This window comes from Aphelocoma coerulescens (genome assembly GCF_041296385.1).
Source record: "Aphelocoma coerulescens isolate FSJ_1873_10779 chromosome Z unlocalized genomic scaffold, UR_Acoe_1.0 ChrZ, whole genome shotgun sequence".
Classification (NCBI taxonomy): domain Eukaryota; kingdom Metazoa; phylum Chordata; class Aves; order Passeriformes; family Corvidae; genus Aphelocoma; species Aphelocoma coerulescens.
Window position 1 is genome coordinate 60,967,911 of NW_027184085.1, and position 17,658 is coordinate 60,985,568.

Here is a 17,658-nt window from a genome sequence, read left to right on the forward strand (position 1 = left end):
ACAGCATTAGCTGCAAGTGGGAGAGACCACAAGAGTCAGGGTTAACAGAGCCACTTTGCTCACTTTTCAGACTGAGTGCTACCTTAAATTCTCTGTCTCTGCTCTGTGTCTGCTGTTGCACCCTTAGGGAGATGCACACTACTGCTTGACAAATTAACAAAAATTTTCAAAAGCCACATTTCAAGGAATTTAGCTGACCTTTAAGACTTGCTAGAAGATCACCCCGTACTTGTGAATGCTATTTAATGAGCATCACACTGAAATTTGGACACAGAAATTTTATGGGAGAAGAAGAAGAAGGAAAGAAGGAAAGAAGGAAAGAAGGAAAGAGAGAAAGAGAGAAAGAGAGAAAGAGAGAAAGAGAGAAAGAGAGAAAGAGAGAGAAAAATAGAAAGATAAGAAAAGAAAAAAAGAAAAGAAAAAAAGAAAAGAAAAGAAAAGAAAAGAAAAGAAAAGAAAAGAAAGAAAGAAAGAAAGAAAGAAAGAAAGAAAGAAAGAAAGAAAGAAAGAAAGAAAGAAAGAAAGAAAGAAAGAAAGAAAGAAAGAAAGAAAGGAAGGAAGGAAGAAGAAAAAGAAAGGAAGAGGAAGAGGAAGAGGAAGAGGAAGAGGAAGAGGAAGAGGAAGAGGAAGAGGAAGAGGAAGAGGAAGAGGAAGAGGAAGAGGAAGAGGAAGAGGAAGAGGAAGAGGAAGAGGAAGAGGAAGAGGAAGAGGAGAAGAAGAAGAAGAAAGAAGAAGAAAGAAGAAAAAGAAAGGAATTGTTCATTTTAAAATTAAAGAAGATAGATCTTTTTACTGCTTTTTTATTTTAACAATCCATCCGCCTTTCTGAAAAAAAAAAAGGGCAATTTTATAAGCTCATTCATAAAAATGTAGCCTGAGAAAAATAATAAAAACAGATATTAAAATGAAAAAAACCAACCAAACTCCACACTTATTCCTTTTGTTATTCTGTCTTTCTTGGTTGGGGCGACTTTACCTCTCTCATCTTCTCTATTCCCAGAGTGAAAATGTACGAGATGACAATCCACTCCTGAACAGATGGCCAGCGATCCATCTTCACCAACACGATGTAGTTGAACAGCATCAAGTAGCCTATGTAGGCCAGCTGTAAAGAAAAAAATTAGTATCAATAAAATTGAGAGTTTCTTGGATATGATTTGGTATTCCTGATTCTACTGTAACCAGAGTTTCATAGACAAAAGAACAATAAGACTGTCCTGGCTTGTCTGAAAAAGCTCACATTAGATGACGTACTGTATGGAATCTGCAAAATACATGCACATGTATCTGTCTCCTCAAAAACACTTTTATTAATGCACTTTCCTTGGATCATCCTACAGTGATGGCAATTCTAATACCACTGTGTCAACTACCCAATTAAGTAACCTATGTGAAGATTTCTCCCTCATCTGCTTCTAAAAGTCTTTAGTCCTCTAACACCCCTCCTTTGTATTTTTTTCACCTGTTCACCTAACCTGGGCTGAGTCTGGCATTCCGAATACAGAGATTTTAGGCTTTATCAGAGGTTTTCCTACCCAGTGTAGTACTGACCTAACCTATAGGATGTTTCCTCCCCAAAACACTGCTACTCCTACTCACACTGCTGCAACAAGGAGCCAGGCATAGCCATGCATTCATTTGCCTTATATTTTTTGCAAATTTTTTAGTGGGAATATTTTTATTTCCCTTCCTAATATATTCACCTTCCAGCTTAGTTTTTGATCCAGAAGAAAGTGTAGATTTAAGTTTTTAGTTTCTTTTTCCTTCTTTTTTTCTGCATGCTGAATGTAATTAAACGGTCTGTCAAAAGAAGACAAGTCAGGCAAATTGCATCATCAAGTTCATAAAGCTCAGAAAAACTCAAGTGTCACTCTGGAGCATGGTCTGTAGCAGGGGTGTGGCTGGGGTTTGTGGAGGCCAGAATTCACCTGCCTGTCTACTTGGCCTTTCAAACAGCTGCCCTACAAAAAAGATACATCTTAAGGCTAAATATAGGTCATAGAAAAGATGACTCAGTTCTGTGCATGAACATTTAGTCATTGTGACGGAAAGCCGTATTACATACATCTATATTTGAATTCAATTTTTTCTCTCAACTGTGTGTTACAGCTATTGTGTACATGGGATCACATGTAAGCTGAAACAACCACAGAGGGCCTTGAGACTTTTGGGTAGGATTATTTCATTGTTCTGCACATCACAGAATAGAGTTTATAGTCCTATTGTATTTGTTAGAGAACGTCACTTCTACTCTGTGTAAAAGCCACAGAGTTCTGGCTTTTGTTCCAGTTGCCAGTTGAGGACACTCTAGAGAATTCCTTCTATTGGCCGCATCTATTAGTACAGAGGAACCAGACAGCTGAAGCACTACTTCTTGTCTGCATAAAACAGAGGAGGAAATGATCTCATCTGCCTTTCAGTTTGTGAGGGATGATGGATTGCAATGATCAGGTCTGGAGGCTGGTCTTCCCTTGCCACTCCTAAAGGAAATGGAGAGCAGTGTTGATGTAGGCCAACACATAGGGTGACACCAGAGTCAGCACAACCTCTCGGCAGGCAGAACTGGATACACACCTCCCTAGTGGAAATAACACCTTCTAACACAGAGCAAAAAGCGGGGTGATACTGTTACTTAACACTCCTCCTTTCAGACCTTATTGATTACTAATTATCAGGAAATCTACTTTGATCTACTTCAGCAGCCTTTGGTGAGCACTTGCAGTCAGTATGGCAGAAGAATAAGGACACTGAGGTTACAAAGGGGACAGAAACTGCAAGAATCTAACTGGAACTAGGTTTGCTTCTTCCTGGTTTTCTTTTGAAATGCTGGCAATTTTTGGCTTTGGTTTTGGCAGGTTTCTTTATGCCAATTCAAACGTACTCAAAACTGCAAAACATTTTTGCTTGACAAAAGAGAAAAGAATCTTGATTTGTGAGTAAAATTATTCTGAAACGTCTCCACTTTAACCCAAGAAACAAGCCCTTCATATCGGGAGTGACACCCTCTTTCTCCCTCCCCAGACTTCTAACTTGCTCTTTCCTTCCAGAAGGCTACACTGACATTTCCACAGCTACACTGTGGTCAAACCTCAGTGTAGCTGTTCATGCTGGTAGTCAAAATTCTTTAAAAGTGCTAATACAGAAGTAGCTGAACCCTGTTTTTCCTTGCTTTTACCTGGCTTGACAAAGAGGTAGGAGCTGCCATTGTCACCGCTGAGGGCAGTACCTGAAGAAACTAAGGAAAGGAGTGCCTGCTAAGAAGCTGCACGGGTGGATCACACCCAGCCCATCTATGGATGCAGTCCCATTCTATAGAAAATACTGGAATACTCACTGTGGTAGAGGACAAACATGGAAATTATACCAACAAATTAATGCTTCAAGGAGATCACCCTCCTCTTTTCTGATTGATTGCAGTAATTAAATGATCATAAACTGAAGTGGTCCCAAAATGCAAAACTTAGGGCAAAGCTCCTTTGATGTTTAGAAGAGGACTCTTATTAGGGGCTCAATTCCTCAGCAGCTTTCCTCTTCAGAAGAGGTAGAAATCTGCCTTCTTACTTCCTGCTAATCTCTCAGTTAATGCTAGTAGTAGTCATGCCTAAAGATTTTGCTTTTTATGTATTTTTCATATATTCATAGCTTTGTAGACTACTATTACATAGTTATATAGCTCCTAGTATTTTTACTACCCTTTCTCTTAGATTTTTGCATAATAAGTTAACCTTCTAACACATTCCTGAAATACTGTTTAGCCTTAAGAAGAAGAAGCCTGACAAGGGCATTGAGAATCTGAGGACACACAATATCAAATGGGGCAAAGAAGCTCTGGATGAACTCCAGTGGGGCAGTACCCAGGGAAAATTATGTGAACAAACACTCTTCGAATTGGACAATATTTGTTAGTTAAGCTAATTTGTGAAACTTATAAAAATTATAGAAATCTGATGCCACGTGTGCACATGACCACCCGGACACCTGTAAGCTTCCAGTAAAGGTCTGCTTTTTATTTTACTATTTTAACACTGATGCAAGAGCTTCTGTCTTTTGATATTAGGCAACAGTAGGGGAAGATCATCCTCTTCTGCTCAAGCAATCTGTGAGATGTAACGTATGTGTCATAGTTTCCAATGCAACAGCCATGAAACAGAACAGAGTAGTTGAACAGAACAGAGTAGTTAGAAACTGCTGCATGCCTAGAGAGAAAGGCTAAAGTTGGTGAGGGGTTGTCTGTTGGCTTGTTTGTGTCGGGTTTTGGTTTTTTTTTTTGGTTTGTTTTGGGACTTTCTTTGAGAAAAAGTTGTTTAGCGTCTGCTGAGCTAAATGTTACATATTCAAATATCTCATTTAATTCACTCTTGTGTAATTGAAGAATGAAAGTGAATACAGCTATATAGTAATAGAGGTAGGTAAATAATCAAATTAGAGGCAGAATAATCAAATTGTTTTAAGTGGTATACAATAGCCATTGGACCTTTTACACGCATTTTGTAATGTGGAATGCAAAATTTAAATGATTTCTTTTGAAATACATGAATAATATTTGTGCCTGTGTATTTGGAAAATTGTGATAGGCTGTGCAATTTTAACCCTTCCCTGAAACTTCTTTTGCTTTTAGTTTCCAGGAGTTCTCAATATACACAACAGATCAAGCACGGCAGCCAGAATCCACCTTAACTTGCTCTCCAAGTTCACTGTATCCAAGATACAGTTTTAATAAATGACCTTGATTGAGACCTGCCTCGGGACATAAAACTGTAGGAACAAGTCTAAATGGAAATGCAATATTGATTTCTGTCTCCCATTTCAAAACTGAACTAACAGGGAAAGCTAGGATGCTTCTTTCCATTTGCAGTGTAAAGAATTTTCTGTGTGTGCATAATACACACTGCAATTCATAATGAGACTAGGTTGCTGATTAGTAGTTTCTGGACTTGTGGACTTGATTACTGTTCAATGGCCACAGAGCTGAGCAGTAAGTTACTCCAAGTTATTAAACTGTTTGCTAGTATATGGTGTCCACCGCATCTAAGACTCAACCGATGTGAGTTTATCCCAGGGTCTACAAAGCAATTTTTCTTATGAGAAGTCACTTGCAGGAGGATTCATTCTTTGTGATTTGCTGGTCTTTCAGCAGAATGATGGAAAATATAACTGAGGAAAACCCACCTGAAATCATCTAGCCAATTCCATTGGGCTGAGGCAGGATTAATTCCAGTGTAACATAATGGACATATATCTTGATAAGATAGCTTAGAAATCACAAATAATGCAAAATCTAGCATGTTCTCACACAGTTCATGACAGTACTTCTTGGAGCAGTTAGAAACTGTTTCCTAACTTCTTACCTAGAACTATCTGGGTGTTATTTTTTGTCCTATTCAGCAAGGACTTGGAGGTACTTACACATATTTGAAAACTGTTACTTTCCTTCTGCAGATCTTTTTTTTTTTAACAGAGAAAACATTCACACTTCCTTAATCTCTCCCCCTAAATCAAGCTTTACAAACCTCTTGAAACATTCATCTTTTTTGTGTCCTTCAAACCAGTCCACGCTTGTCATATGATACGTAAACTGAACTGGGATGGAATATTCCAGGCAAGAAGACTTAAAGGATTACTTTGTGATGTTTTTAGTCTTATTCTTCTACATTCAACTGCAATTTGCAAAATAACTAATAATAACTAAATAACAACTAAAATAATAACTAATCTCTACTCCGTCATCCAAGATTTGAATGAAAATATCAGATAGCACCTGATATAGAAGAGAACTTAACGGCATACTTTCTAATCCCTGCTTCCAGCTTGATAATGAATAATTAATATCTAATCTTGAGGACTAACTATCAAAAAGCTTTTTATCCACATAGTAACTTTAATACAGCAGTTATTAATTTAGCTGTGAGAAAACCCTGTGAAGTTTTTGGTACTGTTTAACTGTAGTCTAAATACATGATATAATTTTTTTTCTGCTCCTTCTGCAAGGTTCATGTCTGTCTAACACAGGTGGAATATACTGATTTAGCCTAACTTGTCCCTGAAAAATGTACACTGGCTGTCACTCATGTCTTTGATATCTTGTGGGTACTTACATGCACATTTTCTCTGAGAGACACTCTGCAGACTGGTCAAAACAGAAAATAATCAAAATATTCCAAGGAAAGAAGTGCTCAATCTCTTTTTTTCATCAATTATTATATAATTCAAATTCTGATTCAGACCAGCCTCCTACTAGGCTTACTATTGGAAGCAATCCTATTTTGAATTCTCCTATACGGAATTCCTTGGGAGCACTACAGCAAACTTGTACTTACCATTTCATTTAAAGAAAAGCATACACAATCATTCAAATTTTAGCTATTAACTTCCTGAACAAAATGATAATCTTTAAAAGTCTTAGAAAGGTTTGCAATTGCTAGCAGAATTCCACCAAATATTTTTATTAAACTATATATAGGTAAGTCCTCCAATATATAAATGTAGACTTCAATGAAACACCTTAAATGACTTCAGCCCAATTTCAGTATTTCTATAAACATTAATAATATAACAGGAAAGATTTCTTACAGTGTAAAACCAAAACTTCACGATGGGAGCATTGTAGAACTCATAAATCTTTCTTCCAATGGGGATCATTCTGTGCCTGCTCTGAACTTCCTCATCCTCTTTCTTCCTTGAGGACTCTCCATTCCCTCGTCCCAGCATTGCCTACAAGAAAGGATACATTTGTGTTTCTTTCTTTGTGAAAGAAAAATTACACTATTTTTTGAAATGTCAACAGGAAACTGCTCTAGCCTCAACCCTCAGCTTGAGAGTGAAATTCCTGACTAGTGAACAGAAAATAAGATGTGGAGAATATTTCTCCTTTTTCTGTACAGACAGAACCCCTTTAACCTGACAACAGCTTTTTGTGGCGTACTTCTTTACAATAAACAGATGCAGACAGAAAGCACATAAGTTTTGGTTTTAAACAAAGAGAAGTTCATAAGGCTGAGACTGAGAGGGAACAGCAGGGAAAAAGATGAGTTGGCAGTCGCTGAACTAGGAACAAAGAAGACAGTTGCACTTCTTACATGGATCACTGGACCTGCCCCAGGCCATGATCCCACAGTGAAGCTTACATGGATGTCAGAGGACTGACTAGTAGATCTCACTGCAGCAGAAAGGCCTTGAATTGAAATACCCATGTACACGATTGTGGCTTCTTCCATAGTGAAGTTCCAGACTGCTCATGCACTGCCTTTGCTAGGCTTGATGTCACTGTTACCATTGCAATTCAGACCCACTGAGGAGCTATGCTGAACTCCAGAAACACACATTTAAGAAGTCCTCATCTATGAGTGCAAACCTAACAGTCAAAAGAAGGTAATGTTTTATTTGTTTACTGTTGATTTTCATTATCAGTTGCAGAGAAGTAGAAGGACTAAACTATAATCACTGAAGTTAGTGGTTAAAAGAAGGTGTTCCTTTGTATTTGAAGTGCAATGTGACCTAATAAGTGTTCATTCTGAAGCAATTACTTTGTGAACAATAGACTAAGGCTGGATTTTAGCTCACTGTGCCCTTTGCAAGTTCTTACTATTCAGTTTGTGGATGCACCTCTGGAATGTAGCACTCTGTACATGAAATATTTGCAAGAATTGAGACATATCTAAGTATGCAGGGATTGCACGATGATGCTTTTGTTTAAATGCTTCTATAACGCTTTTCTCCAAGTAGGTGAAAGCACCCTTGTGCTTTTATGCTAACTGAAGCAAACTTTCACCATCCATGAAAGTTTGCTTCAGACCATTGTCCTCATCTGCAACTTAAACAGTGGAAAACTACGGGAACAATTAGATGCCAGACATTATGTCTTTCTATAAAAGCATCTTTCTTGCCTCTGTGGAGGTCCTTCTGTGCTCTGATTCAACAGGATGTTCAGCACTTTACTTTACTAATTGGCTTCAGGTGAGCTATCTGATCAAGTTCTAGAGCCCTGCAGGAAATGGTGATGCACTTCTCACATATTTAAAAGTAAGAATCACAATCTACCCTTTTCTTCCTTTTTCTAGCCTCATGTGGAGCTATTCATATACACCTTTTCTTGTGAAATAGTAATTGGTAGTAATAAATTTTTTCAGTCAGTGTAGATATTTGTAACATTATTAGGACTGTGCTTGGTCCCATACGGCTCCTTCTCGTTAATTTCATTAATGCAGTTAGTTTTTCCTCTACTATTATTACTTTCCATGTGGACCTTTAAATTCTTGAATCTGACAACACACATTTTTAATAAAATACAACAAAGATTCAGGACAGAAGTATACTGCACTGTAACCAACCTGCAGGGACTGTTTCAAAAACTATAGCCTGCTTTGACAAAGTTAACCTATTTCCTTTAGCTTTAATGGCTGAAGGTTTTTAATTTCCATAAATACAGATAAAACACGATGTATTAAAATTTTAAATGTACCTCCTGTTGGTTCTCACAGAGCATGTAAAACACCTTGAAAGTCCATCAAGACTTTTATAAAGAAGGAAGAAGACAAAGTGGCTGTTAAGCAGAGGAGAAGAGTTCTTATGGTTATGAGACTTAATATAACTACAGTAGCAGAATTTACACAACCTCCACAGAAGATATCATTACCCAAACTCCACAAAATCAAAAGTGATCCTTTGATCTGTATCATGGATTGGGGTTTCTTGGGGGGAAAAAAAGTAGTTGAATATGATCTGAATGCTTTGGGAATGCTATAGCCCAAGAGGGCAATTTGTTTGCTTCTCTCTACCTACTGACGCTGTTCAGGGAAAGCCGCCATCTGGAGCTACAGAGTTTTCTGTAGCTTTTCCCAAGGCTTTGTCTCTGCTGTCCTCTGGTGATCAGGAGTTTTGCAGCAGAGTGAAAATGACTGCTGGCTGCTTTAACGAATGATCAATGCCACGCTTTAGTGAACGGGATTATTTTACAGAGTTCAAATCCTTCACAATTTTACAAATTTACTAATTCTGAGACAGACTTAATTCTCAATGGAATCACTGAGTTGTGGATGTTTTTATGATAATGCTCTTTCAATATCTGGATATATGCTTTAGCTTATGAACTCTGATTTCCTGTTTGCTACTGCTTTCTTCTTGATAATGATGCTTTAATTTTATCTCGTTAGAATTATTTTTTAACTAATCGTATCATATAATACTATCTTCTCCCCTCCCCCATGCTACAGATGGGGAATTTCTCTGAGATGGCTAGGGATTAGGTTTGACCTGATGTTCCCGACTGTTAATTATACCTCAGTATTAACAAACAGAAAAAGCTTTCCTATTAGAAACATTCAGAAATAACCTAAGTAACTGTATTAACAGAATAATTGCAGTGCCAAATGTGAACAAATGTTTTCCTTGGAGTGGGATGCAGTAGGGTGGGAGCAACTCAACACACTGCTCTGTGTGGGCGGCATCTCTTTCTCTAATACATGATTTCGTTCATGATTCACCATGAGTCATGCAAGGTAAGCTCGACAGCAGCTCAGCCTCATTGTAAAGTACAGTACAACTGCATCATTTTAGCCTGAAGGGATTGTTGTTTGCATAGCTTCTACATGGAGATTTTTTTAATCTGTTTTTTTTGTTGTTGTTGTTGTTGGGCCAGACTTTGTTTTATGTAATTGAGGACTGCTTGCTGATAATGAACTATCAGGGGAGAGTTTTGGGTTGTACATTTTTGTGTTAATATATGTTAATTATCCTATACTATGTTTATCTGTTTTATAATTAAACACAGGAATTTCAGTCTTGCTGGAATGAATACAGCCTCTTCCAATTTCATCCTGAGTGAAATCTACATGCTATATAGCGACTTACCCCAGTTCACAGAGAACTGGTGTGGAAATGATACACAGCTCTGCAGACACACCTCCCTCAGCACACCCCATTGGATCCTACACTATGTGTGAAAGTGCTGCCTCCATGGTAGTTGTTCTAGGATTACTGTTCTCTGCCCTGAAACAGTGGAAGAAAAAAAATTTAATGCTTTTGATTTACAGATGTGTAAAATTAGATTTTGCATGTGCTTGGTGGTTACAGTGAGGACAGAGGAACAGGACTAAAGTGCCAGGAGCTCAGTCATCCTGGCTGCTGAGCAGGGCAAAGAACAGAGACTGGGCACATGTGTGGTGGTATGGAGGGTTTCCAAACTCCTTGAAGAAAGAGAGAACCTCTACTCATGGAGTCAGCACTTCCACCTAGCGACCACCAGTAGTGTCTCCCAATTCTGTTTTCCAGATGAGCGGAAGGGGTGCCTTGCTGCTGGCATGTGAGATGCTGTGAGAGTCATCTTCCACTGGGAAGGGTGAGCTGGGCTGGGGGCACTGGGACACGGATCTTCAGAATTTCCTATGTTCAGAACTGTATTTTTAGTGATATAATTAATATTTGGTTATTTCTCGCCATTGAGAAAAGGCTAAGCATACATACTACAGATGAACTAATGTGATCCCAGAGGCCAACAGAACCAGCTTTGCTGCTGCTGAAAAGTTCTAACTCAGACCAACTCGGTGATGCCCATAGAAGTCCAAACTTCCTATTTATTGTGGAAAATCAGAGCAAAATGAACAAAACAACAACTAAAACACCTTTTAAAGAACTTAGATGAGTTAGATATGTTCTGGAATAAAACCATTTACTGGGGAGCTCTAATACCCAAATAAGAAGGCACTGAATAGGGTTAAGGATGGTCCTAGTTATGGTTTCCAGAATCAGGGTTATTTTGGGAGGGAGGTAGACTTCTGGGGTTTCTGACTGACCTAAATTTCAGCAATTAAGGCCTTGATTAGGACACTGTACAAATCAAAAATGCCCCTGGCCTTTAGACTTTAGTGCTCTTCTACTCCTCTGTGTTTAATATTCAGGATAAATGACTGGCAGCTCCATGCATAAATTGTGGTAAATTTCTTGGTGCTGAGGAGCACTGAGGAGAGCAGTATTCAAATGTGTTTTTGTGAGTAGCTGCTATAAGCCTGTTTCTTAGCATCTAGGTGTTAAAGAAATGTGGGCCTATCACGCTCATGAATCTGCTATAAAGTGAAAAGCAGGTGTGAATAACAAGTAGTTTACAGTGAATAAACACAACATCTTCATAGTGTATCCATATGTTCAGTTACCCACCAGACCCTTTAAGAGAAGCATAAAGCAAATACATACTTGCACTCAGATGCACCCATGTGGAGACATAACTTCACTGTTGCTGCAGTCTGCTGATCACATTATTCTGTGCAAACTAGGTGCAACAAAGTGAAAAGATCACCGTGGCCCTGTACCTCATGCTCTCTGCACAAGTGCAGGGCAAAAGACGAAACTGACTGTGGGCCTATCTTTAGTCACCTGGGCTTAGCAGTGCAAGACACACAGGACTTCACAAGAAATCAATGAACAGACCTTGTCTAGATGAGATCTCTTTATCCTCATTTTAGCAGAGAGAATATGGGTGTAACACGACAGGAATAGAGAGACTTGAGAAGTATTCATTGGGAATGAGTAGAAGGAGAAGCAGGAAGATTATTTCAGTAATATATTACTTGCCAGAAAAGGAACTTGAAGATTAAAATGATTTTTTAGTACATCACTTTTATTTGTTAATCTTTATGCTGAACAAAGCTCAGGTTAGGGTGAGTGACTGATCTATTGATTCCAAGTTCAGCAATGGATTAAACATTTATGCTATTCCAGCACAATAAATTATTAATCTTATTGAACTATTTATAAGGTATCCTTAATATACTAAAGGATACCATGGCTAAGGGGAAACTTCACAAAGGCGCTTCCCAAACCATCCTTCAGGCATCCTCTGATCAGTGGAAAAGAAACCTGACCTACCTTATGCCAGACCATTTGACTAATGCTGGAACAACACAAAACTTTAGTCTAAAGTATTTTCTTATACTTAAAACATGTCAGGTAACTAAATGTAGCTGCCTGTGGAATCTAACCATAGACATGCAAAGACCTTTTTGCTAACAATTCATCTCTCCTCACCATTGAGGGGCACCTGAGTAAAGCAGCTGTATTAGAAGTTCTACAGTATGGTATAGATTATATGCAGAAATACGAAGTGAGCAGTGATGTACCAAAGATATTTTTTCTAAACTTGCTGGACTCCACAGGAACAAATCTTATTTTATAAAAAAGGTTGTAAGTGTCTGAAACTTCACTAGAATGATACACTGAATTTGAAGGAATTAAGGGAAGAGACAGTGACAGAAAAGAGCAATAGGACTGTCAGCACATGGAAGGGAGAAGATGGGGAACATCTAAGGTTCATCCGGACAAGCAGATCCACAGCACACATCACTTCCTTGCAGCAGGAGTCAGAAGGGAAAAAGGAAACAGTATTGTAGACAAGAAACTAGGAGCTGAGCTAACTACAGCGAGATGGAAAACACATCTTCCCCAAATTTCTCCCCATTGTCAGGTAAAAGGCAGCTTGCAAAGTGCTTATTTGATTTGAATAGGCACTTCATAAGTGTGTCAGAAGCCAAGGGTTAGTAAATTGCAATCAATAGCTAATGAGCAGAGAATGCCCCATTGCTGCTATTCTGGCTTCTGGTCCTTCCCAACAGCCAGGTTCTTGCCTGCAAACGGGTCCTGTAGGTGGGTCTTGTGGGCTGCTCCTTCGGCTTGCCTGCATATTGGGTCCTGTAGGCAGGTCCTTCTGCCTGCCTGCAGTCGGGCTCCTGTGGGCAGCTCCTGCTGTTTGCCTGTGGGAAACAGTCTGGGTTTTTTTGTTTTTGTTTTTGTTTTTGTTTTTTAACTTAATCAGGCAAATCCCTTTTACTTCTGTGCCTCTATTCTGACCAACTGGGGCTGAGTTTTAAGCCTTTCAAAAACACCACAATCAAGCCCAAACAAATGCAAACCAAATTAAACTAAGGCAAATGTGATAGCCTGTATGATAATTGCCCAAACTAAGCAGAGTGAGAACAAGAAACTGGATGTAGACGACTTGTGTAGTTTTCAGAGCTTTAGTTGTCTGATTCTTTGTGGTGTAAATTATTCCTCAAAGGCTATGTTACTAATACTGACAAGTCCCTCCTTACACAATTCTGCAGTTGTAGAAGTGGAGCTCTCTAGCTGCCTGCTAATGTCTTCAATGGATTAAAAACTGGATGTGTGTTTGTGTGAAAGGCAATGACCACAAATACAGAAAGAATTTTAGAGTAAGTTTTCATAATTTCTCTGGCCTGTTTGCACACTTGCTTACTCTCCTAGTCAAGTCAACTAAAAGGAAAAAAATCTTTAGCTTCCATGAATCTTTGGGCATTTCCAGCCAAAGATGAGCCCGTTTCCACTAGAGAGGTCATGTATCAAGACTGAGTGCTTCTGAAATCTCATTCACTTAGTCCAGACAATATGACATCAAACTGAATCAAAGTATGATGATATTACAGCACAGCATCACCATGCACGGCTGCAACATGGAGACAAAATGATGGCAACTTGTGTGGTTTGAGTCCCATGGAGGAGAGGGGAGTGTGAAGAGTGGTATCCTATTACGTGCTGTATTTGGCCATCAGATGATCTGCAATGCCTACAGAGGTAGGAATAACAAATTGACAGCACTGAGGCTGATGATTTATTGTGAGCACTTACAGTGAGTTCCATGTCTTCCTCATCTTTTTCTTTCACTGGCTTCTCTGGTTCCTCTGGATCCTTTTCTTGAAGATGGATCTCATTGGCCTGGGTCATGTAGGGCATATCATCTTTGTTCTTGAACTCCAAGCTGAGGATTGAAGGAGGAAGTAGAATTCCTAGAATTACCTAAAGCAATAATAATGATAACAATAATCATCACAGAAAACAGATTATGGTCATAATGGTTACTTAGCATCAAATGGAACAACTCCCTCGGATATTTAGGAAAAGAAAGATACATGTGCATGTGAGTTTCTATGACAATAAAGTATTTGTCATTTGGGGTATGTCACCAGAGCACTGAAACAAAGCATTTAACTTCTACTAGTGTTGATGTGAATGCTCTTGAATGTTTTATGTGCTTGCACATCATCAGATGTATAGTGCTACATACTAGAATGTAGGTACAAAATATTATATGAGGTCAAGAGTAGGTGGGACGATGTGGGTGTGCAGACCTGCAAATATCTGCATTTTACATAATACAAAATATCAGTATAAATGACACACAGAGAGTATTTACTTCTACAGAGAGGGTTAGCAGGTCTCAAGTTCTCTGTGTCCATGCTTAATGCACACTGGTAGTCAAAGTGTAACTGTGTGTGGATCTGAGGAGATAAAGCAAAGCCAGCAAAGGCAAATGCTGATGCCTAGATTTGCAGTCCCTTTAGATTTTGTTTCAGTAACCAGGCAGCTGTGTAATGGTCATGTTAATGCCAGTTCTTTCTTTTCTGCCTTCCCCCTCTTACAATGCAGGAGTGTAGAAACCACTAAAATGACTTTGATTGGATATATAAAGAATGAACAATACTTGGGGTTCAAACATTAGTACAACTGAATAGATATCACTATAATACAAAGCAAAGTCTGTATTCACAAGCACAGTAACTTTTTCTGGTTATGCTACAATTTCATGGATTTTCTTATATATCTCTCCCTGAATGACAGTGAAACCAGATACTTGACTTCTTGGCAGGCTAGGGAGGCTGCTTGTGCTCATCATAACAGCAGAAGCCTGTGTTGTTGAAAACATTCAAAGTACTCAGTGAGGAACAGTTAGTGCATGAGAATGCTGTACCCAGCCTCAGAAAAGCTTCCTCCACTGCTCCTGCACTCACGAAAGGATGAGCCCAGGGAGAGGGGGTTACAGGGAGACCTGGCTTCACAGAAAGGCTATTTTTAAGAGAAGGCAGAATTAACAGCTGCCCCTAGCCCTTCCCTTGGTGCTATACATCCCTGGCAACAGTCTAATGGATTATATTAATTCTTCCTACCATTTGTCAGTTTCAAAGGGACAAAACCATTCTTGGCAAATAAACCATGACTCATGCCTGCAAATTTATTTCTTTGTCATGCTGCCTTTTGCTTATGTAGCTTGTAGCCTGCTTTAGCTTTAAACAAGTTCTGCTAATGAGCTTCAGTGAAATGAAATACAGACTAGAAACTGAGTAAAGGATCCTTGTGAAGCCCTGGTGTTACAAGAAGCTGAAAGGAAACTGAATGTGTTACCTCCAATTATGCATTATGAAATAAAGGTCTGTTTTAGGGCTTAAGAAATGTGTGCTGAAAAGTGGAGTGAATGTAGTAGGAAATCAGTTGCTGCACTGTTCTCCACGTACCGAGGCTGAATATCTGCAAAGCCAAACAACAAACAAAGCAGCTGTCCCTCTGCAGGATAACAGGCCTGTGAGTTCAGGAAATAGGTAGTAGGAATGGCTCCAAATGTGAAATATTTTCTATCTGTAGCAGAACAACACAAATGCACAGGTCCTGCACAGGAATGCTATCAGCCACTTGCTCTCATTCATTGCTGGCACTGGATTAAGAGCCAGTATAAAAGCAATGCAGATACTCCTAAGCATTCTTGCCATTACTGAACATCTTTTCACATGGCAAAACAGCTGAGCAATTACCACTTTTCACACAGGCAATTAGTGCAGAAAAGAGAATCCCTTCACTAAAAATATTTCTCAGTGATCTGAGAGGAAGAGGCAATTCTTGGGTATGTTCTGACTGATGAGTGCTTTGGTGAAGGTGAAACATGCCATGGACTCAAATTCATCTCTCAGAATTCACTTTGCCCTGTTAGCAGTTTTTTCAGCTGTGGAAGTAAAGCTTAAACAGGTTTGAAAACTGAATTACTCTTTAGACCCTCTAAAGTAGTCCCTTCCGATGCCATCAGGAAGATTTGCGAGGGTTTGCAGGGGAATTTGTGCTTCTTGCTTGGCCTGTTCTGGGGAAGGCTGTCAGATCAGCACCTTTTCACTAATGGCTAATTCACTTACACTTCCTTTTCCTTTTTTTATCTCTAAAACTCTTGACTAACTCCTCAAGTATACAGGCAGGGTGACACACTAACCTCCTAGCTCAATTCTTATTCTCATAAATGATGTCAGAGGGGACTTCAGGAAAGGGAATGAAAAAACCTAAGCTGTGTGCTTTGAACTTAGGCTTATGATAAGCCCCTGCTGTAAAACTGAACACATGAAGAATAAACCCTGCTTAAAGTCACTGCAAATAAACATCTGAAATAGGGCTAATTTAGACAGTTATTACTGACTTGTTGCGAACCCTGTCATCATCTATTAGAATTCTCTGAATGTTAATTTTATTTTAAAACAGGAATGACCTTTAGGCCAGAATTTTTTCGCATCCGGAGACGACCCATCCACATGTCTGTGAGCAGCATTTGGCTGCAAGTGTGAGCAATGAAGTCCCTGTGCTTGGCTGCCACTGCAAGCTGCAGGCACGTGGCATTGCTCCAGTTCTTCAGCTCATAGGTCAGCAGTTTCATGGCCAGTTGCTCGTCCTGCTTGTACGACTGGTCCAACAGCTCGACTGCCAGCTGGCCGAAGTCCCTGCAACAGAGGGACATCCGTTCACTCCCATTAGCACACACAGCCTTGTGCACAGAACACCTGTCTGCAACTGACAGTCTCTGCACGGGGCACATCACCTTCCATCATGCAAATTGTGATGTTGACTGTACACACGGAAACCCACATTTTCAAATGTGAGTGGCTAATGTGAGGCATATAAGTAAGTGCCCCAACTTAGCAGTGATGAGCACCCACACCTACCAGCTGTCTGCTCCCACCTCCCTGCCCACCTCCCTGACATTTTCTAGCTGAAATCATCTGGTTATCAGCAGCTTAAAGGATTGTTTCTCTTCTGTTTGCCCATGGCTTCATGGTCAAGTCTCCTGGAAAAAGGAGTATCCAATATCCTTTCTAAAATCCTAAATTTCTAAAATTTTAATATCTAGTATCTTGCCTTGCTCACCTAAGCAGGACCTCTTGGATAATTAACACTTCTGCCTGAATAGTATGCTTATAAGGATTTCAGTAACTCCTCTGCTTGGTATGTACCGAGTATCCTGAATAAACACAGAGAAATGTTGCAGTCTGACTCTTGAGGCCTCAGGGAGAACACATAAACAAAATAGATATTTCACTGTCTTCTTGACATCTTCTCATTTCAGAAGTTATATTGGTAACAACTTTGCTACTCTGGCAGATAGATTGTTTAAAAGCCATTTAGATTTTCTGTAAAGGGACTGCACTTCCCCTACAAGTTAGAAATAAAAGCAAGATACAGATAGGAAAATTTTAGGCAGGTTCAGAAGTCTCTTTTCCCTCTCCCCCCTCTCCCCCCCCACCTCAGGAAAGTGTACATGGAAGGAAATTCACCTGGAATTGTGGTTCAGCTCTTGGGATATGTCATCCACCATGTCATTTTCTGATGCTTCATGGGCCATAGCTTTGCAGAGCTTGCAGGCCACCAGTGCTTTAGCCATAGCCTCTTCCCCGTGTTGCCAGAAGAAGAGGGCCATCTTCTGACGTTTCATCAGCACAGCCCACACCATCAGCTCGTGGAATGGGAAGGGAAAGTGATTGATCTCAGGGTCATCCATATCAATATCAACTTCTTCTTCTTTTTTCTTTGTTGTTTTTCTCCCTCGACGCAAAGGGACATCATCCTGTGGGA

General features: G+C 39.5%; 1 protein-coding gene across 1 annotated transcript in view; it reads right to left on the minus strand.

The window, feature by feature from the left end:
- The window catches only part of TRPM3 (transient receptor potential cation channel subfamily M member 3), a 390,076-nt gene that overhangs the window by 34,269 nt on the left and 338,149 nt on the right, over nt 1-17,658 (minus strand). The window contains exons 16-20 of the mRNA XM_069001527.1: nt 17,361-17,650; nt 16,301-16,529; nt 13,630-13,797; nt 6,571-6,711; nt 977-1,105 (exon numbers count right to left, since the gene is read on the minus strand). Coding sequence (XP_068857628.1) covers nt 977-1,105; nt 6,571-6,711; nt 13,630-13,797; nt 16,301-16,529; nt 17,361-17,650 — 957 coding nt within the window. The remainder of the gene's footprint in view (nt 1-976; nt 1,106-6,570; nt 6,712-13,629; nt 13,798-16,300; nt 16,530-17,360; nt 17,651-17,658) is intronic.